Source organism: Mandrillus leucophaeus, unplaced genomic scaffold, assembly GCF_000951045.1.
Source record: "Mandrillus leucophaeus isolate KB7577 unplaced genomic scaffold, Mleu.le_1.0 Scaffold75, whole genome shotgun sequence".
NCBI classification, from domain to species: Eukaryota; Metazoa; Chordata; class Mammalia; order Primates; family Cercopithecidae; genus Mandrillus; species Mandrillus leucophaeus.
The window spans coordinates 2471251-2494532 of NW_012108141.1; the positions used below are offsets into that span (position 1 = coordinate 2471251).

At 38.5% G+C, this 23282-nt stretch overlaps 1 protein-coding gene across 1 annotated transcript in view; it reads left to right on the plus strand.

Annotated features, from left to right (window-relative positions):
• Positions 1-2452: 2452 nt before the first annotated feature.
• Positions 2453-23282, plus strand: part of SHROOM3 (shroom family member 3) — a 349912-nt gene continuing 329082 nt past the window's right edge. Inside the window, exon 1 of the mRNA XM_011966212.1 lies at positions 2453-3628. Coding sequence (XP_011821602.1) covers positions 3461-3628 — 168 coding nt within the window. The 5' untranslated portion in view covers positions 2453-3460. The remainder of the gene's footprint in view (positions 3629-23282) is intronic.

The following is a 23282-nucleotide window of genomic DNA, read 5'->3' on the forward strand; positions in this document are numbered from 1 at the left end:
AACCTAGCAACCCGTAGGAGAAAATGCCCTTTTTTGACAGCACTGGTAACATTTCTAGTTATAACGTTGGTCACACTTAAGTCTCCTGCCCATCCACGTATCAATCATTTGAGCCAGGGGTGGTTTGATTCCTGGGTCATTACGTCCACCCTGGAGCCTGGGACAGGGACAGCCCACCAGCACCACAGGATCGAGGAAGAAGTGCTTCCCTAGAGGGATGTTGAATGGGCATAAAAGACATCCTCTATCAGAAAGCCTGAATCCTATGCTGTTCTCAATTAGAATCCTAACCTTTCTTTCCACTGTCAGCATCCTGAGACAATAGGGTTGACTTTCTCTTTTTGGGGAGGAGAGTCTGATTGCATTCTGTAATTAAGAGTTTGCATCCAAATCACATACCCTAATAGAAGTTCTCCTTATGAATTAGCAATGCTATACCAAAGGAAAGTTGTCTTTTCACCCTAAACTATGCAAAACACCCGACTTAAGCTGAGATTTTATTCCTAAACGTCTGAAGATTTAAATTTCATGCCTGCTTGTGTTGCTTGCAGGATCACTCTGGTCAGATCATTTAACCTTCTGGTGGCCTCTGCATCCTTACCTCTAAAATCAAGGGCGTAGGAGGATTTTCTCTTGCGGCTTTAACATTCTTTGAATCTGATCAGTGGAAGATGGAGGAAAAAAGTTCTTCCAACCCTGGTCTATCAGCTGCTATACTGAAGGTCCACAAAATGAAGTTTTACGTATTTTTTTCAGATTATGTATCAATTTCAGTTATATATTTGTTTCTTCAATATTTTTGGTGATAACCTAAAATGGAGGTTTCATCAGTCTACAAGCACTGGGTTCATATTATCTTTTCCTTATTTCCTTTGCCTTTAGCTTCATTACTTTGATTTTTTTGTTTATTATTTTTTAAATTGACAACTAAAAATTGCACTCCGGCCTGGGTGACAAAGTGAGACTCTGTGTCAAAAAAAAAAAAAAGCAATTTATTGTCTACAGTTAATTTACTTTACTGTTAGTGAGTGAGCCAGAATAGCCAGTATATATACTGTAAGTATATATACTTACAGTGTACCACATGATGTTTTGATGTCAGTATACATTGTAAAATGGCTAATCAAGGAACTAACCTATTACCTCACATATTAATTTTTTTGTGGTGAGAGCACTTAAAATCTAATCTTAGCAATTTCCAAATATACAATACATTGTTATAAATATAGTCATCATGCTGTACAATAGATCTCTTGAGCTTGTGCCTCCTGTCTAACTGAAATTTTGTATAGCTGTGTTACTTTTAATATTAAATGTGGATTCTGTAAAATCCCAGTTTTTACAAAATGTGTTAGAAGTAACATAATAAGAGCCTCAAAAAATAATTTTTCGGAAAAAAAGCCGTTTATTTACCTAGGAATTTTATTTAAAATACATATGTTCTTTGAAATGAAAGAAAAGTTAATGTTTCTCCGTTTATTCTAATTTACAAATTAAGCTGTAAAAGAAAGCCACAATAGAAATTGCATAAATTACCTGTAAGAATCAGCCAATTTTTACCACATACTTTCATTTGGTACACCTTAGGTTTCCTCATGTTTCCACTCACATACTACCATTACATGAGGTTTTACTTTTTTTTTTTTTTTTTTTGTCCTTGAGCCCTTCAAGTGAAGTTACCATTGAAAATCAAACAACACCTCTCCAGTGTTATAAATTAAATATCATGTAATTTAATATCATACACCTGCTTTTCTGTATCAGCCTTTCATTAATTGTAAGTACAAACACCAAAATAATTGTTATCAAGCCCCACAGTAGTTTTTAACTTCAGTTTTCAACTGAATTCTCATTATCCCATACTTTTAAACAGAAAAAAGTTTTAGTACATATATTCCCTGGAAGTAATTCTAATCTGCTCCAATAACTAAATAGCTGAGGCTTCTGGGTTAGATATGGTTATCTTCTACTGTTCAAAGTTTTAATACAAAATATGAATGTTAAATTTTATATAACATTATTACAAAATTACATTGATAACATGAAATCAGAACAACATTCCTTCCCGAGTACCTAGTACTTACCCACAAGGCATTGTAGATTTCTTTTCATTTAAAGAGTGGATAATAATCTTGGAGTAGATAACAATGAAAACCTAGAAAAAAGAAAACCTGCGTCCTGTTTTTATTGAGTCAAACAAGCAGAAATTTGATTGGAAAGTCCCATTTCGTATATTACACTTGGTAGTATTTTCTTCTAATGAAAAAATAAAGCCCTTGTGCCACCACCTTGACATGTACTTAAATGTTTACCCAAATCACTTAGGCATTGCTTCTCAAACTTGGCTGCACAGCAGAATTGCCTGGAGGGTTTTTAAACACACAAATGCCTGTGTCTCACTCCCTGAAATTCTCCTTTAATTGGTACGAGGCAGGGCTATTCTAGGAACTATTTTCTATCCCTTGGTAATTAGCCATCTGTATAGTATTTTTAACTTTCTACGTGTTATCAACTGTAAGACTGTTTGGATTGTCAGGTCTTTGTGGTGAGCTGAATTCTGCATGGCAGTGCTTAGTGTGCAGAAAGGTTGCAGTGCCTCACTTTGCCTTAATCCATGTTCCTCTAACTTCCTTACTCTTTCTCTCAGAGGAGGCAAGTGGCTGTGGCGGCAACAGCGGTGGCTGATCGTCACTGAAAATACCAAAGAAAAGAACTGAGCTGCCACCTTCATATTTTTTCCATTAAGGACTAATTTACCGTGCTTTTTCATTTTCTCTACATCCTGCAAAAGGTTTTTTTTTTTCTCTCCTAAGAAACAAACTATGAACTTATTGTTGAAAAAAAGAAGTAAAAAGTTTTAGCACAGCTTCTCTGTCTCTTTGGGACAAGCTAGAAAATTCTGAAGTGATCCAAAGCATAGTAAGTGCTTTCTTTCTTTTTAAGCTACTTCTGGGGAGGGAGGAGGCTATTGTAATGGTAAATTTCACTCCGAGAGGAAGAAAGGGTTGATAATCAATCAAAAATGAGGTATTCCTTTGAGTATTTGTTATTTTCTTACTATATTGTAAGATGCTTTTAATTTTCTCTGTAAAATAGGCAGAAATGGTTTTAGTGTGTGTATGTGTGAAATAAAAGCTCAAAAAAGCAATCTTCACAGTGCCACTGAAGGAAGTTTTTACGAACGGAGTAGAGATGTATACCACTTGGGGGCTTCAGTGAAAACCCAGAATTCCTGAAGGAGGATTTACATTCAGAAATATTGAAGTGAAAATTCCTTCTGGTTCAGCATCTTGGAGTTCAGCTTGGAAGAACATTTTATGTATGGAAGAATTTGCTTCTCCAAACCTCTCTTTTGGCCGTTGTGTATCCTGAAGGATGGGACAATTTGTGCTGTAGAAGCACTGCTTGCCTGAATTTGCTTCAGGCATTTTAAATTTAACTTGAGGGATCATGTGTTAGCATGATGAGGACCACTGAAAACTTCCACAAGCCTAGTGCCACATTAAACTCTAACACGACCCCCAGGGGAAGGTACATTTATCTGGAGGCATTCCTGGAGGGAGGAGCTCCCTGGGGTTTTACTCTGAAAGGTGGCCTGGAGCACGGAGAACCATTAATCATCTCTAAGGTATGTTTCTTTTTCCAATATTGCTTTTATTCAAATTGTTTTTTTCAACTTGTCAGATTTGTCAAAAATGCAAAATAATGATAACTGCCTTAATATAACTTAATTTGCTGTTTCATGCCTTTCTGATTATCTGGAAATATTTTAGATAGCCTGATATTTGAAAGAAAAATGTGTCTAGCTCATTTATTCTGTGAAATCCCAAGAAAAATGTGCCTATTTGATGGATAATCTTCTCTTTTGTGAATGAAATCGCATACAATCAGTTACCACATGAGCTTTTCAGTTATAAATCAGATTAAAGATTAATAACATGGTTAAGATGGTGGCATGGTATATATTTGTGCATACAAAAATATCTGCTTTTTCTTTCTTTAACTGAAAACAGCACCTAAAAATATTTTAAATTTGCTTATAATTCTGGATAATAGATTGCATAAATACCATTTGTTGCTTTTTTCCCCCACACTCAGAAAGGAGAATTAAATCAGCTTTCAGTATAACTCAAGATCAAAACATTTTTACCTCTCTTATTTATCTGTATATTTGAATCCCTTTTTAAACCTTAGTCATCTTGCAGCATATCTCAATTCTTCATTTATCTTTTGGTGTGGGTAGTCATACCAATGAAATTTTTATGTACTAGGGTTAATATTTTTATTTTTCTCTTAAACTACAGATTAACATTACTTTTTACAATACTGCTTTTACATTTTTAGAATATTTAATAGTCTGATACAATAGATTATAATGGCTTTTCACACATGTGCATTCATCAAGAAACATTTGTAATTAAGGGAGAAAAAATTTCTAGTTTGAGGGTGAGAAGAAGGTAATATGGATTGCATTTGAGCTCTGTTATCGGTTCAGGTTATTTTTCATATCCCCAGAAATAATTCCAAAAGGTTATTTTTCGAATTACTGAAGTAATTCTTACTGTGGATGAGCCAGGGAGAACTGAGTTTCACAGAGGTAAGCCACGAGTGCACAGGACACCATTGTAAGTTGTATGACTTTTCCTTAACTTTCTTAAGTAAAATGAAAGGATGTGCATACGTGTGTGTCAATTAGGAAGTCCTCCCTCTGTGAAAAAATTCAAAACCAAGTTTATAGAGGCTGTCAGTAAATTGGGGTTTGTTTTTCTCATATTACAAGAAGTTTGGAGGTAGATTTTACAGGCAAGGAGAGCAGCAGCTCAATAATGTGATCAGGGACCCCACTTACCTCTCCACTCTGCCATTCTTATGATGTTGGCTTTGTCTTCATGGTTGCGTGATGGATCCCACGACTCCAGCATTGCCTCTTCATTCCAGAGAGGTTTTTGGCTTTTTGTTTCTCATTAGACCTTTGCTTACATCTCATTAACCAGAACTGTACCCTATGCCTATCTTTAGGCCAATCACTGGCAAAAAAATGCCAGTGATTAATACAGACTGATTAGGATTTCTTTCACAGGTTCTGCAATAAGGACTTACTCTTCCTGAAGTCAAGGAATCGTTGGCCACTGTTTGAATGATTTGAGGTTCTTTTTGCAGTAAGAAAGAGGGCATGGTTGCTGCATAACAACTGAGAATTCTGCAATGAACATAAATATTGTCTCGGCATTTAAAAAGTCTAGTTGCACACAATTTGGCCCTTAATGATGAAATATTCTGTATCTATACACTACAGTATTTGACAGTTTGCTGTCAGAAAGGTCTAATCCTGCCAAGAATGAGCCAGCTTCTCTAAGCCTCCATTTTACCTGCAGAATGGAGCTATTCTACTATCTACTTTAATGGGTTGTGTTTAAATACAACCATGCATTTAGCTTAGTGCCTGGTACGTAGAAGGAGCTCAAAAAAAATCTTAGCAAAGATTATGATTATTGCTTCTCATTATTCTAGCAGACATGTGTAGTAGGAGATGAGTCTGGCTGCTGTAAAGAGATCCAAAATAACAAAAATATAGTAATTTATATCTCTAACGTAACAATCCGAGCATAAGCCAAACCAAAAGATGACTCTATGGTGTCAGGGAGCCAAGTTTATTCTATTTTCTTACTTCCATCCTGGAGTGATATCTCATCTGCATCATCCAAGTGACTTGCCACCACATCTGCTTTCCAGTCAGTAAGAAGCAGGGAAGAGGGAAAAGAGAAGGCAATCTCCTTTCTTTCAAGGATCTAATCTGGTCCAATGTGCTCTGTCCACTATGGTAGCCCACAGTCACATGTGACTATTTCTATTTCCATTAAAGGTAACTAAAATGAGGTAAAACATTTTCAACTCTGTTTAAATGTTCCTCATTTGCACTTGTTGCATTCCAAGAGTTGCATTGTTCCGAAGCTCTTGAACATCTTCCCCCATGTTGTCTGTGTGGCAAACTCATTAAAGCTCCATTTCTTCTTCTCTCTGAGGTTTTCCTGATGTCACCCAAGTTGAGTTCCGTGGTCTCCCTTCTACACTTCTATATTATGCATGTATCACATTGAATCATAAAATTTTATTTCTGTTGATTGCCTTCTCAGAAGTCTGTGACCCTTTTTAGGGCAGGGACTATTTTTTTTTTTTTTTCATCTCTATCGCATCTAAATCAGAGCCTAGGTACACAAATATTTGTTGAGTAAATGAAAGGGCATGGCTGTGTCTTACTCATTTTGCATTTTCAGGATCTAGCACAGTGCCTGGCACAGAGTAGGCTCTCAATAACTTTTACTGAATTAATAAGCAAAAGACAAAACAGAACCGATGAGGATGCCAGGCAGACCTCCACTTGGGGCATGTATTCGTTTCCTGTTGCTGCTGTAACAAATTACTACAAATTTATGGCTTAAAAACAACACAACATACAGTTCTGTAGGTGACACACCTCACACAGGTCTCACTGAGCTAAAGTCAATGTGTCAGCAGGGCTGTGTTCCTTGCTGGAGGCTCTAGGGGAAAATGTGTTTTCTTGCCCTGTCTAACTTCTAGAGGCTGCCCACATTCCCTGGCTCATGGTCCCCTTCCTCTGTCTTCAAAGTCTGCAACAGCAGGTTGAGTCCTTCTCACCCTGCAACTGACCTGTGACTCTGCCTCTCTCTTTCACTTTTAAAACTTCTTGTGATTACCTTGGACCTACCAGGATAATCCTCGATAATCTCCCTATTTTAAAATCAGCTGGTTAATAGCCTTAATTGTATTTGCAACCTTAATTCACCTTTGCTAAATAACCTAACATATTCACAGGTTTCAGGGATTAGAATGCAGACGTCTTAGGGGAGACAGGGCATTATTTTCCCTAACACCAGGCATTTGAGCATTGGTAGAAGTCTGTGTAATTAAGGCAGTACCAGGGATGAGACTAAAGTGGTGGCTGATCATGCGTATACTACATCTTCTTTCTAAGACAATGAAAGAAAATGCACATTAGCTTATACACTGCTAACCAGATGTCTGCTATTCTCCCAAGTTAGAGTGACCCTCCATTGTAGGGGAAGGGAAGGGATAGTACACATTGAGTCACACTTATGAAAGGCACATACACATTATACAAAGCAGCTATAAACTGCCAGGTTATGAATGACAAATAATAAATGAAATATCATTTTTCTTTAGATATAAATGAAGCAGGAGAATGAATGGGCATAAAGGATCTACGAAGGGTAACAATAGAATAAATCATTTTTGAATTGCTTTCTTTGGGATTTAGTATCCTTGGAAAGGAAAGGTGGGGTTGTAAAGAGCCTCTGTAATCTGTGAACTTCAAAAAGAAAGGGTACATTTTAAAAAATTGTCATTGTAAGTGGATGCTCAGGTAATTCAATAGTCCAGGAAGTTGGTGGCATGATTTTATTATGACTCACTTACTCTGTATTGTGGCTCAGAAAAGCAGTTCCACCTGCAGAGTGGATGCACCTGCTCCCAGGGCTCATAAGCCAGGTAACAACAATAAACAACAACAGCAGCAACTGCCAGTACTTACTTAGTGCTTATGATGTTCCAGGCTCTATTCCAAGAGATCTACATATGTTCACCCATTTAATTTCCACAACTTCACGGAGAGGGTAACACTCTTATCCCAATGTTATATGTGGGACACGGACCCGGAATTAATTTGAGTAACTTGCTGAAGTTCTCATAGCTACTAAGTGATAAAGTCAGGATTTGAACTCATGCATTCTGGTTCCAGAGTCCATGCGCTTCACACCCTATGCCATTCAGTCTCCATTGCCTACTGAACATTTGACTCTCTCTAGATTCTAGAATTATTATCTGAGTGAAATATGGGATTGATATTTCATTATATAAGTTTTTAAATCTATTCAGGGAAATTTTTTTAAAAAAATACATAATCTAATAAGGTTCCATAAAATAGGTCTGACTACTGCTCAGTCATCCCCTTTAAGTAGTTCAAGACCCATAAAATAAGGGGACACCTGCTGTTCTTGGCAAGTATGTTCATGGTGTCTCCACCTGTAGAAGCATTTCTTTGTGCTTTTCAAACGTGGACTTCAGAATTTAAAGATAAGCCACTGCCCTGGTCTCTTTTGTCTCTTACATCATCAATACTCAGTAACGTGCTAGTAGAAGCACTCCTCCATCAGTGCTTATATTTCTGATTTCTACTCCCCTGGAAGGTATCTGTGCTCTAGCTGGACTATCTCTGTGCTATCTCATTATAAATCTTACTGGTTCCATCTTCCACACTGTCACCCCTCCTTCTCCAAAACTGCTTCCTCCACCTGCAATATCACCACCCTTTTCCTATCAATCCAAATCTTAGCCTCTTTGTCCACCAAGGCTTGACTCACTGACTTTATTTCATCAACACCTTTCCATTCTTTATCTATGGAGGTGAGGGGGAGGTGCTTAAGGCTCATTTTACCAACTCTTCAGCCACACTCATGAGTTCAATTTGAAATGGATTTTTAGGCAGTTCCCCAAGACCTGAATCTGGTTGATGACCCAAAGTCATCTTTTCCATCTCCTTCCAACTACCACATTAGATCAACTTGTTATTCTGACCTTTTAAAACAGACAATCCTCTCTGACATTTTCCCTTTCTTGCTTTTTCCTTTAACATCCTTGGCCCTTCCTGCTAGGGTAGCCTCATCTCTCTGCTCCTCTTCAGCTAGTTTGTTTCTTTCTTCCCTCATTGCTCAATCTCTCTTTGTCCTGCCTTTGCATTCATTCTTCATTCTTCTTATTTCCCCAGTGGCTTTATTTTTTATTTTAATTTTATTTATTTATTTATTTATTTATTTATTTTTTGAGATGGAGTTTCGCTCTTGTTGCCTGGGTTGGAGAGCAATGGCACAATCTCGGCTCATTACAACCTCCACCTCCTGGGTTCAAGCGATTCTCCTGCCTCAGCCTCCCGAGTAGCTGGGATTACAGGCATGCACCACCACACCTCGTTAATTTTGTATTTTTAGTAGAGACGGCATTTCTCCATGTTGGTCAGGCTGGTCTCAAACTCCCAACCTCAGGTGATCTGCCCACCTTGGCCTCCCAAAATTTCAAGATTACAGATGTGAGCCTCCCCACCTGGCTCCCCAGTGGCTTTTTATTATATAGGTATATAAAGGTCCTATAAAGGTAGTTGTTTGCATTTGGCATCCTGCCAATAAATTGTACTCGTTAAGGCCAGATGGGTTTTACTCATGCTGTATGTCCTTCTCTTAGCAAAATCTTTCTCATTTTCACATAGCAAATGCTCAATGAATGTTAAATGATTAATAGGATTGTACAGCTATAGGAAATACTAGCAATCATGTAATAACTTTCTTCATACACAGAGAGAAAACTGAGATGCAAAAAAGTTTACTTATTTGCCAAGATGGTTTCAGTCTTAGCAAATTGAGAGTATGTATCTGTGTGTATGTAACGCCCCAACTAGTAAGGAAGTAATTACTTTCTCTGATTGTGCCCTTTATACTTTTTGTTTGTTTGTTTTTTGAGATGGAGTCTTGCTCTGCTGCCCAGGCTGAAGTGCAGTGGCGCGATCTCGGCTCACTGCAAGCTCGGCCTCCCAGGTTCACGCCATTCTCCTGCCTCAGCCTCCCGAATAGCTGGGACTACAGGCGCCCACCACCACGCCCAGCAAATTTTTTGTATTTTTAGTAGAGACAGGGTTTCACAAAGTTAGCCAGGATGGTCCCGACCTTGTGATCCGCCTGCCTCAGCCTCCCAAAGTGTTGGGATTACAGGCGTGAGCCACCGCGCCCAGCCCCGCCCTTTATACTTTTCTAGGAATCCTAGCTCCCCTGTTAGACTGTTATCTTTCAGAAGCTAAAGTTAACCCTTCATTGATTCCTTTTCTCTCTCTCTCCTACCCTTCTTTCCTTCCTTCTTTTCATTATTCATGGTGCTTAAACTATGCATAACAATTATGAAAATGAAAATGTGGATGAATAAAGAGGAAGATAAGTATTAGAGAGGATATTCTTACAAATCTTTGTTAGACGCTATCTAGGCCAGTGTGCACACAGGTTACTAGAAAAACCTGTTTAAAAACATAAGGCAAGCAGGTTAAGTTGGGCTGAGTCTGACCATGTCTTTCATATGCACATATGTAATGTGATGTCTGTTGAATTGAATTAGATTGGGAAAAAAGGAAAACTCATGTTTTTCTTTAATTTTTAAACCTTTAAGAATTAACTAAATTTTAGTTAAAGTCTTACACATTTTTAGACAAATTAATTTTGATATTTCCTATGAATGTTGTTGGAAATAACTTTTATTCAAGTAGCATGCTGACATGCTGTACCAAATGGGTGTCAGCATCGGTAAGAACTCTGCTTTCTCTCACAGCTAATAGATTCCCAAGGCTTTGCCTCCTGTGCAGGGGGCACAATTTAATTTAGGAAAGATTCATCTCATTTTAGTGAGCCCACAGTATGATTGGAGAGGTATAATGAGAGACTTTCTATCAATTTTTGAAAAAACAAAACCTCAAAGGACATGCTGGATCTTAACTAGTCCATAGACAGACTCTTCCACATCTCTCCCTTTGATGTAGTTCCAAACAGTGAACATCTTATCCAAAGGGCTGTGGTGCAGAGTCCTTGTTCTCCGACTTGGTTCATCCCAGGAGTCCATCCATCTCTTGTGCTCTGACATCCCAGGCACTCCTCAATGAAACAAAATGAGGCGAAGATTCTCTACTAAATCTAAGCACTGTTTCTCCCCCTCTTCTAATGACTTTCTCCACAAAGGCTACATTGGTACACTGTGGATCTGGATTTGTAGAATGGAAGTGATTCTCTTCTGCCTTCAGAGGAAGCTTTCCTGACTTGGCAGACTGATGTGCAGAACACTCTGTCCTGGGTATCTGAGCCTGAATTTGCTGTTATGTCAACTACATTTTTTCATTCCTCAATATCTATTTGTTTTCTTCTTCTCCATTTTGAGCTGTATTTTTTTCTTGGAGATTTTTGAGATTATTTAATTTTTCTTTTTTGGTTTTTAGACGAGGCTTCATTCCGTCACCTAGGCTGGAGTGCAGTGGTGTGATCACAACTCATTGCAACCTTGACCTCCCTGGGCTCAGGTGATCTTCTCACCTCAGCCTCCTGAGTAGCTGGGATTAAAGGTGCACACCACTGCACCCAACCAATTTTTGTAGAGGTGGAGTTTTGCTATGTTGCCCAGGCTGGTCTCAAACTCCTGAGCTAAAGTGATCTGCCCGCCTCAACCTCCCTAAGTGCTGAGATTTCAGGAGTGATCCACCGTGCCTGGCCTAAACCTTTATTTTTGAATGCTCTTTGGTACATGTATATTAATTTATATTTGTAATTTCTATGTTATATGTATGTCACATATATGTATATATGAATGTGTGTCTGTGTGTGTGTGTGTGTGTGTATATATATATATTTTTTCATTTTAGGTGAGGTTTTCCGGCATAGAAAAAAGCATACATCCCAGATAATACAGGGCTCAGAGTGGAAATAAACAAGTTTTATTTCTACTGTAGCTTTTACTGGCTGTGTGACCATGGCAAGTAATAGCCTTCCTGAACCTCAGTTTCCAGTTTCCTCATCTTTCTTTCTTGTTTTTTTTTTTTTTTTGAGACGGAGTCTTGCTCTGTTGCCAGGCTGGAGTGCAGTGGCGTGATGATCTTGGCTCACTGCAACCTCCACCTCCCGGATTCGAGTGATTCTCCCGCCTCAGCCTCCCAAGTAGCTGGGACTACAGGCATGGGCCACCATGCCTGGCTAATTTTTGTATTTTTAGTAGAGATGGGTTTTCACCATATTGGTCAGGCTGGTCTTGAACTCCTGACTTCATGATCCGCCCGCCTCGGCCTCCTGAAATACGGGGACTACAGGCTTGAGCCACCGTGCCCAGCCAGTTTCCTCATCTTTCAAAGGCAGCAGGCATGGTGGCTCACACCTGTAATCCTAGCACTTTGGGAGGATGCGTCAGGTGGATCATTTGAGTCCAGGAGTTTAAGACCAGCTTGGGCAACATGGCAAAACCCCGTCTCTTCAAAAAATTCAAAACTTTGCCAGGCATGGTGGTGTGTGCCTGTGGTCCCAGCTACTCAGGGGGCTGAGGTGGGAGGATCGCTTGAGCCCAGGAGGCAGAGGTTACAGTGAGCCAAGAATGCACCACTGTACTCCAGTCTGGGTGACAGAGCCAGACACTGACTGAAAAAAAAAAAAAAAAAACAAAGGAACATTCTTACCTAATGAAGTTGTTGTAAGTATCCAACATAGTATAAGCTATGCAATAGTGCTTTGCAGGTATCCAGCATAAATAGGCAACTCATATGGCAAAGATGATACTTGGCTGATTTTCTGTATCATGACCAGCAGCTGCTACCTCACACTGAAACACTGAACAGCTCATTCCCTGCCATCATAGAGTTTATATTCCAACAGAAGGGGACTGGCAGTAAATATGTTTGTATATGATAATTTCAGGGTGTGGTAAGTATTATTAAGAAAAAAAAAACCCGATACGATATGTTCCAGAGTGATAGTGTCTATGAGGTAGAGGTATGCAACATGGTGATTAGAGAAGGGTTTTCTGAGGAGATGACATTTGAGCCAAGACCTGATAAGAAATAAGAAGCTAGACACACAAGGAGGTTTTAAGTTGGGCTGAGGCAGGAGAATCTTAGAAAGTTCTAGAAACAAAAAGAAAGTCAGTGTTATTGGAGTACAGTAAGCAAGAGAGTAGTATGAGAAATGGAAAGGTAGGCCGAGATCAGATCACAAAAGGCCTTGCAGGCTGTGGAAAGGACCTTGGACTGGATCTCAATGCAGAGTGTGAGGGTAGATTGCACCAAGAGACTTTCTCTATTCATGGTGAAGTGGACAGACCCATGGCAGGTACTTATACCCTGGGAGGTTTTTAGTACTGGCTCTTAAAGCCACCTTCGTCCTCCCTCTCATGTACATTTCTAAGGCACTTCCTGGGTCTACAACAGGACAGGGCTTTCCAAAAGACAACTGTCAACCAAAAGACAACTGTCTACATCATTGTAACTTATGGAATGATGCGCAAAGAAACCGCAAATACTCTCTTTGCTCTTGGGAGAGTTTTCCTCCTCCACCCCATGACTCTTGATCTCTTGGGTTATTTTTCACTCTCAATTGACAAGACTTGCTGGGTTGCTTTTATCACCGTACTGTGAGTAGCTTGACTGAGGTCCTGCTCTGTAACAGGCATGCTAGCTAACGTAAGCATTACAAAATTCTGGGAAGTCGTACTACTATTTCCATTTTATAGATGGAGAGACTGGAAGCTTGCTGAAGGTCACAAAACTAGTAAGGTACACATCTAAGACCTTTTAACTTTCAGCCTGAAAAATTTCTTTTAAAGTAAAAACTGTATTGTCACTTTGTGATGCCAATGAACCCTTCCATCTCTGTTGCCCCGTATCTTGATAAACTGGTAAAAAAAAAAGTGGAATGCGTGAACTGTGTGCAATCGTCAGGCAACTTGGTGACATCCTTAAGGTGTCCTGCTTGGTGAAATAGGGGGCACATCTACTTCTGTTAACACTGGGAGTTTAACAGGACTCTCCGCATCTTCCCAGGGGCTGCTTCCTGCTGCTTTTTACTTCTCCCAGGCTCTGACCACTCTGATTGTTTGGGCGGGGTATATCCCATCGCATGCATAGGCCATGACAAAACCTCAACCCCCAAGGCCTGGTACTCAAGGAGAAACATTCGACGAACATTAGATGGTTTAAAGCTGACACGGACTGAAACCAGTTAAAAGAGGAAATCAGACATGAGTTGCAAACTGAGAGAACAATGATCTGCTGGGGCACATTAGGTTCATGCCTCCTGACATGCTGATGAGCCCCTGTTCTGAGCTGGTCAACACAACTGATGGTCTTTTATGAAGGAGTGCTAGTTACACCAAACTTTATCTCATTTTGATTGTCCCTTTCTAGCCCTTGCTTAGCTCACAGTGTAGTGCATCTGCTCTGCTTGTCCAGCTTCATCTACTGCTGAGTTGGCTGTGTCCACGCTCAATCTGTCTGCTCTGGTTTCATGATGGTCACTAGCATTCACTTTCCCTGCAAGGTCTACTTTCTGGCTTTCCTAATAGTACACTCTCTTGGCACGATCCTGGGAACTCCACCCTCAGTTGTTACCCTCAAAGCCACTGCTACCTGCTAGGGTCTTGGCTCAATTGGCCTCATCTCTCACTCATTCTTCGTTCCTGGAAACCTGGTACAGACAGATCCTAGCATTCTAAAGATCTCACAATTTAAAAATCCTTGTGACATGAATTTGAAATCAAAACCCAGGCAATTTAAATAGAAATAAACATTCTTCAGGTTAGTCAACGTGCCTAGTACTTTGTATATTAAAGTGTATCCCAAGCCACATATTTGCTAGAAGGTAAGAAGAAAAATTGGACTCTGGAATCAATTGCCTTTCTCTTTTCCTTTGAAAAGTTAAAATTTTTAATGAAAGAAGTTGTATGGGTACAATGTAAGCTTTTATCATCTTGCATGTGTGCTCTGAGAGTTTCACATTTTTTAGACCTTGTCTCATAGAAACTGGGAAATGAACTTCTGGAATTCAGACCCAGGATCTGGCTGCATTCCAGAAATAAATATACATGTTGGGTGGTGAGACAGATAATTAAAAGAATAGGAGAATGAGCAAACTTTTGAGAATGAGAAGGCAGAAAATAGACTCTTTTTTCTCATGCCTTGCTTTTGCTTTTGTTTGTTTTTTATATTTTTACTTTTGAGTATCAGCTAGTGAGTAGCAGGGCAAAAACAAGGCAGCCATTGATCTAAGTATAAGACAGCAGGAGGAAGGTTAAGAGAATGAGTGTTATTCTTTAGGACTACATTCATAGTTGCATGGTGGTGCTCTTGGCTCAAAGTCTACAATTAAATCCGTTGTTGGCACTCCCTTGAAAGCATTACGATCACAGTTTTCCCTACATATGTAAGTCAATAAATTTGACCTTTAAGAAGGACAGTGGGTGTAGACCCCCTCCAGTGGGCCAACACATACTGCAAATTTCTGAACTCAGGCACTGCGAAGTACTACTGCCACCTTGCTTCTTTAACAGAGAAGGCAAAATAAACAGAGGAGGATTCCATGGTATAAAAAAGAAAAAAATACATTATTTATATTTAAACAAATAAAATTATTTACAGAACATTACTTATATGTACTCAGTCTCTGCTGTGGGTCAGGTACTATGTTAGGTTCTTTTATTTATTATTTTCTAGAATGAGATTTGTTTTTACATACGAGGAAAGAGGTTTTTCATAAAAGATAGAGCCAAGATTTAAGGCTAACTCATTTCACTCATTAGTTGTCATATTTAGTCAACACATCATTTATTGAGTGCCTAAAATCTGACAGCACTGGGAAACAACAGAAGATGAGGTCACTGCACCCCAAAGGAGCATGTTCTCCTTTTTTCTTCTTATACCACTGCAACTAACCCATCCACATTTCCTCACCTTCATTTCTGTGCGCATTGGCTGCACTTCCAGCTGTCGCCATCTGCAGTTCTTTGCTTGAAGCCCTTTGCCACAGTAATGACACCAAGAGCAACCCTCCATGACCAACTGGAGTTGGTACGTAAGCAGCTTAGTCCTTTCATCTCTCAAATGGGATGACTCTCATGTATATGTTTTCCACTATCACCTAGAGTTTCTTCAGAGTCCAGCTCCAGTTGCCCACAGTTGTAGCTGGCTTGATCAAACATCTATGTCAGCTGCCTTCCCTTTTCTACCTCATGTTCCCACTTCCCTGTCAGCTTTCTTTACCCCCCAGGTAAACTACTTGCATTTGAAGTCTTGTCTCAGGGTCTGTTTCTGAGGAAATGCAAACTAAGATGACCGCCATTTAGAGAATGCTTACTAAGGGACAGCCAGACCCTAAAGACTAACGTACATCTATCTGTTTCCAAAATCTGTGATCTTTGGACCATTGCACTGTACTATGAACTTCAAGCGGAAGGAATCCCATAGAATCTTACGCCTAATCTTTTTTGGGTGCTAAGAAAAGTGGAAATCCATCCCCAGACAGGGTATTTTGTATTTCTGTATTTAGGCCTTCACCCTCTCGTGGGATGGGTGTGTCTTCTCTTTTCGCCATGGAATTGACTGAAAAGTCTCATTCTGCTTTTATCATCACTTCGTTTCACTGAATGAATCAAGCATCTCTGAATGAAATCAAGATTTTCTCCCTCCCCTCTGAGAGTAGGATCCACTCTCTTGTTCCATAGGTTCTCTTTGGTTCTATAGGTTAATGGTTAAGGAAAATGTGACCCCCCTGAACAGAATAGATAAAGAAAATTATTCATTTGGGGCTCTCTGAGGAGAGAAATTCTTTTCTAGAATTTTATTTATATTACTTATTTTCTTACTCAATTCATACTACAACATAGACTAAAAAGAAAAGTGGATACATACTGTTTTTAAAGTCCAGAATATTTGACAATATAATGTGGTAGTGGTGTGAAGTTTTGCACCTAAGCAGGCAATAGAATATGACAGTTTCCAAACTACCCTGCCCTTGAAATAACAGAATAACTTTTTAACACTAACATGCATTTCCTTGAATAACTTGTAGCACTGCCAAATTCCACACAAGAAGCTTCTTTTCTTCAGGGGCTGCTTCCCTGCAATGTGAATATTCTTTGACTCACTATGTTGTCCATTTCCAATTTCCTTGTTTTTTGCTTGAGTTCACTGAAGACTGACAAAGAGTAGCTTCATGTGACAGTCATTAGTCTGCTTTAAACCTCAACTTGATCTTGAATGGATAGAATAATGAATAGATTTTGTGTCATATAATTCATGTTGTCAGTTATATGAAATTGGCAGTTAAAGAGAAACTAAATATGCTTCCAGTCCTCTCTTTTCTAAATTCATATTTGAATATAATAATGCAAAAGACATTGTTCCTTCTTTTAGTTAAAGCATTCTTGTAGCAGTCTGAACTGTGAATAATAAACATATGCTTTATTAAAAAATAGAAGGTGAGGAAGATAAGTGTTTGACTCTTTGTATTAATGAGAATTAACAAGTGGTTTAAAAAATTGAGCTTGTATGTGTGTGTGAGCACAGGGAGGGGTATTTCATCATAATGAGGGAGGCCTTGGCAACTTAGTGTTCGTTTTAACTCCATTGATTGCTGAACACATTCATGCCTGCTCTAGCTGCAGGGAGGCTGTGGAACAGGAAATAAGAGATTCAAAAAGCAGCACAGAAGAAAATCATGTCCTCTCCTTCCATCTCCCAGGCAGAGGAAAATATGCTTTCTTTTTGGTTAAAATTCCTTGGTTTGTCCTATTTATGCTGTCATTTCAGAGAGATTAAAAGTACACCTTTTCATACATTGCAAGTGGGAATGTAAAATGGTGCAGCCACTTTGGAGAAACAACTGGCCATGGCTTAAAATGTTAAACATAGAGTTACCATGTCACCCAACAGTTCTGCTCCGAAGTATATACCCAGGAGAAATAAAAACATATATCTGTACAAAGACTCATACTCAAATGTTCATAGCCTCATTATTCACAATAGCCATAAATAGAAAAATCCAAATGCCCATCAACTGAATAAACAAAATGTGATATAGCCATATAATGGAATACTATTTGGCAATAAGAAGGAACTGAGTTACAACATGTATGAACTTCGAAAATATTATGCTCAGTGAAAGACAACAGACGCAAAGGAACACATATTATATAACTCCACATATATGAGATACCCAGAAAAGGTTATTCTAAAGGGACAGAAAGTCGATGAAAGATTGCCTAAGGCTGTGGATAGGAATAGAGAGTGACTATAAATGGGTACAAGGTTTCTTTCTGAGATAATGGAAATGTTCTGAAACTAGGTGTTCTGAAAGTAGATAGTTGCCAACTCTGTAAATATAGTAAAAATCAATGAATCATAAAGAAAAACACTACTTCTATTCTGGTAACAAAAATTAGAAAGAGCAAAAAAAGACAGAAATTATAGTAAACCACAAAGTAAATTATTACCCACCACGTTAACCATTTAGTATTGATTTTTTTTTTTTTTTTTTGCAATGGAGTTTCGCTCTTTTGCACAGGCTGGAGTGAAGTGGCATGATCTTGGCTCACTGCAACCTCTGCCCCCAGGTTCACGCCATTCTCCTGCCTCAGCTTCTTGAGTAGCTGGGATTACAGGCACCTGTCACCATGCCTGGCTAATTTTTGTATTTTTAGTAAAGACGGGGCTTTGCCATGTTGGCCAGACTGGTCTTGAACTTCTGACCTCAGGTGATCCACCTGCGTCAGCCTCCCAAAGTGCTAGGATTACAGACGTGAGCCACTGCACCCGCCCGTATTGATTTAATTAACTGAAATTTAATGTAGAGGAAAATAAGCAAAATAAAGCTCCAAAAAATGTCACAGAGTCCTAATTATTCAAAGAATCATAAAGATGTGATTTACACCATTCAATAGATAAACTGCAAAAAAATTGTGCCAAATCAAACAAAGCAGGCACAACAGTGTATATTCTTAATTATTTCATTTGTGTAAAATTTTAAAACTAGTCATTGGTGAAAGAAATCAGACCAATCATTGCCTCTGTGGTTGGAGACTGACTAGAGTACAAGGGATGATGTGCACTAGTGCCCTTTTGATGCATGAAAGTTTTAAATTTCTGGGATGATGGAAATGTTCTATATCTTAATAGTGATATGTGCTATGTGGATACATGCATTTGTCAAAAACTCATTGAACTGTTTCTTTAAGCTCTGCACATTTTACTGCACGTAAGTTATACCTTAAATAAAATCTGATACCTTAAATAAAATGAGAGACAGGAAGAAATTGGCCATTGGTAGCACAAAACAGAATTGAAAGTTTAGAAATGGACCCATTAGATATATAATAATTTAGTATAGGATGAAAGAAGAATTTTTTAAGGTTTTTTTAGAAACAGGGTCTCACTATGTTGCCCAGGCTAGAGTGCGGTGGTTATTCCCAGGCACAATCATGGTACACTGCAGCCTTGAACTCTTGGGCTCAAGCCATCCTCCTGCCTCAGCCTCTGAGTAGCTGGGACTAGAGGCGTGCACCACCATGTCTAGCAGAAATTTTAAATCAGTGAGGGCAAAAAGGGATTTTTAAATAATAATACTGGGGCCAGGAAGGATAAAAGCTGGAGTCATTTCATTCCTAACACCAAAATTAGGTCAGATGAATAAAAGATTCAGATAGAAAAAGTGAAATAAGTTTACTTCATATATTTTTGTATTGTTTGGAGACTTTTATAGCAAATACATTTTAATTTTTTTGTGGTAAAATATACATAACATAAAATTAACCATTTTTGCCATTTTAAAGTATACAGTTCAGTGGCATCGATTACGTTCACACTGTTTGCACTTATCACCAACATCCACCTCCAGAAAGTTTTCATCTTCCCAAACTGAAACTCTGTACCCATTAAAAACCAATTCCCCATTCCTTCCAGTCCCTAGCCCTTAGCCCCTGGCAACCGCCATTCTACTTTCTGTCTTCATAAACTTGATTACTCTAGGTGCTTCATATGAGTGGAATCATACAATATTTGTTCTTTTGGCCTATTTTACTTAGCACAGTGTTTTTCAAGATTCATTCACATTGTAGCGTGTGTCAGAACTTCATTTATTTTAAGGTTGAATAATATTCCATTGTATCTGTATACAATATGTTGTTTATTTATCCATTGATGGATATGTAAGTTGTCTCTGCCTTTTAGCTATTGTGAATAGTGAGCTATGTACGTTTAAGTCATCATATAGATATGTTTTTGTTTTTGAGACAGAGTTTCGCTCTTGTCATCCAGACTGGAGTGCAATGGCACGATCTCAGCTCACTGCAACCTCCACCTCCCGGGTTCAAGCAATTCTCCTGCCTCAGCCTCCCGAGTAACTGGGATTACAGGTGCCTGCCACCACGCCCGGCTAATTTTTGTATTTTTAGTACAGACAAGTTTTCGCCATTTTGGCCAGGCTGGTCTCGAACTCTTGACCTCAGGTGATCCACCTGCCTCGGCCTCCCAAAGTGCTGGGATTACAGGCATGAGCCACCGTGCCCAGCCTAGATATATGTTTTTAATAATAATAAGAAAAACTTGTGTGTACAGATATTTCGGTGAGTTCCTTCTTTCAATTTCATGGGGTCTATACCTGTAAGAGGCATTGATGAATCATATGGTAATTCTAAGTTTAATTTTGTAAAGACCTGCCATGCTGTTTTCCACAGTGGCTGCACCATTTTACTTTCCAACCAGCAATGTGCAAGGGTTCTAATTTATACATATCCTTGCAAAAGCTTGATATTTTCTATCTTAATTTTTCTCTAATTATTTTTCTTCTTTTTTTTTTTAAGAGACAGGGTCTTGCTCTGTTGCCCAGGCTAGAGTGGTGCCACATGATCATGGTTCACTGTAGTCTTGACCTCCTGGGCTCAAGTGATCCTCCTGCCTCAGCCTCCAGAGTAGCTGGGACTACAGATGCATACCACAATGCCTGGCTATTTGTTTTCATTTTTTGTATCGATGGGGTCTCACTGTTTCCCAGGCTGATCTTGAACTCCTGGCCTTAAGTAATCCTCCCAAAGTGCTGGGATGAGCCACTGTGCCCAACCAGTAATAGCATTCTTAACAGATATGATGTGGTATCTCATTTTGTGATTTTGATTTGCATTTCCCTAATATTTAGTGTTGCTGAGTATCTTTTCTTGTGCTTATTGGCCATCTGTCTTCTTTGGTGAAATGTCTGTTTCAGCCCTTTGTTCATTTTTTAAATTGGAATGTTTGCTTTTGGTTGTTGTATTGTAGTTTTTTATGTATCCTTGATATTAACCCCCTATCAGATGTGTGATTTGCAAATGTTCTCTCCCATTCTGTGGGCTGCCTTTTTACTCTGTGGATAGTGTCTATTGATGCATGAAAGTTTTAAATTTGGATAAAGCACACTACTTTTTCTTTTGTTGTCTGTGCTTTTGATGTTAGATTCAAGAAATCATTGCCACGTCCAGTGTCATGAAACTTTCCTCTATTTTTTTCTAAGAGTTTTCTAGTTTTAGCTTTGACATTTAGGCCTTTGGTCTAGTTTTAATTTTTGTGTTTGTGTATGTTTGTGTGTTTTCTTTATGAGATGGAGTTTCACTCTTGTTGCCCAGGCTGGAGTGCAGTGGCGCCATCTCGGCTCACTGCAACCTCCGCCTCCTGGGTTCAAGCAATTCTCCTGTCTCAGCCTCCTGAGTGGCTGGGATTATAGGCATCTACCACCATGCCTGGCTAATTTTTGTATTTTTAGTAGAGACAGGATTTCACCATATTGGCCACGCTGGTCTCAGACTTCTGACCTCAGATGATCCACCCGCCTCGGTGTCACAAAGTGCTGGGATTACAGGTGTGAGCCACTGCACCCGGCCTAATTTTTTTATATGGTATAAGGTAAGGATCCAACTTTATTATTTGGTATGTGGATATCCAGTTTTTTCAACACATATTTCCTACTGAATAGTTTGGCACGCTTATAGAAAATTATTTGGCCATTTATAGCCAGAGTTGATTTCTGGACTCTCTCTATTCTATTGTATTGGTCTAAATATCTGTCTGTATGCCGTTATAACACTGTTTGGATTACTGTAGCTTTGTACTAAGTAAATTTTGACACAAGGAAGTGTGAAACCTACACATTTGGCTTTTTAAAGATTTTTTTTCTTAGTACTTGGGGTCCTTTGAGTTTCCACATGAATTTTAGGATAGGTTTTTTATTTCTGCAGTAAATGTCATTGGGATTTTCATGGAGATTACATTGAATCTGTAGATTGTTTTGGTTACTATTGACATCTTAACAATATTGTCTTCTAATCCATAAATGCAGGGTGCCTTTCAATTTGTGTCTGCTTTCTTTCAGCAATCATTTACAGTTTTCATGGATGCTTTTTGCCCCCTTGGTTAAGTTTATTTCTAAGCATTTTATTCTTTTTGATGCTGTTGTACATGGAATTGTTTTTTGATTTCTTTTTTGGATTCTTCATTGTTAGTGTATAGAAATGCTAATTTTTGTGTGTTGATTTTGCAACTTGCAACATCACTGAATTTGTTTATTAATTCTAACAGCTTTTTTTGGTGGGATCTTTGGAGGTTTCTACGTATAATGTCAACGGAGATAATTTTACTTCTTCCTTTCCAGTTTGGATGACTTTTATTTCTTTTCCTTGCCAATTGCTCTGACTAGAACTTTCAGTTCTATGTTGAATACAAGTGGTAAAAGTGGATATCCTTGTCTTATTCTTGATTTCAGAGGAAAAGCTTTTAGTCTTTAGCCATTGAGTCTGATAATAGGTCTGGATTTTTTATATATGATCTTTATTATGTCACACTTTAAAAAAATCTGTAAAAGTATCAAAAGATGGATAAATATTTACATATTTACAGATAAATATAAATAAACATTTATATCATTTGGGGGAAGAGAATCTTAATAACCAAAGTCAAAAATTATAAGGGAAAGAAAAGGATGATAGATTTAACTCTGTACAAAATTGAAAATATCTACATAGCAAAAGCTTCATTAACTAAAATGATATAATAAATAGGGATAAGATCCTTAATACTGTAAAAAAAGAACTCATATATACATAAGGAAAAATCCACACACAAAAGCTACATTGGCAAAGGACATGAACATGAAATTCACAAAAAAGAATAACCAAGGGTCAAGGAATATATAGGAAAAGAGTTTATCTTCTCTAGTGATTACAAAAAAAAATGAAATTAGATTTTTTTAACCTATAAGACTGACAAAGATGAGGAAGAGTGATAAAATACACTCAATGTAGTAATTTCATATCCTTTCAGTAGGAATAAAAATTGGTTCAGTCTTTTTTGGAAGGCACCAAGTATTAACTCTTGAAAATGTGCATACCCAGCAATTACAGTTGTCCCTCAGTATCAGTGAGGAATTGGTTCCATTTGGTACCCCACAGGTACCGAAAACCATGGATGCTTAAGTCTCTTATATAAAATGGTATAGTATTTGCATATAATCTACACATATTCTTGTGTATACCTTATTTTTTATTTTATTTTATTATTTTTTTGAGACAGAGTCTCACTTTGTCACCAGGCTGGAGTACAGTGGTGCAATCTCGGCTCACTGCAACCTCCAACTCTCTGGTTCAAGCGATTCTCCTGCCTCAGCCTCCTG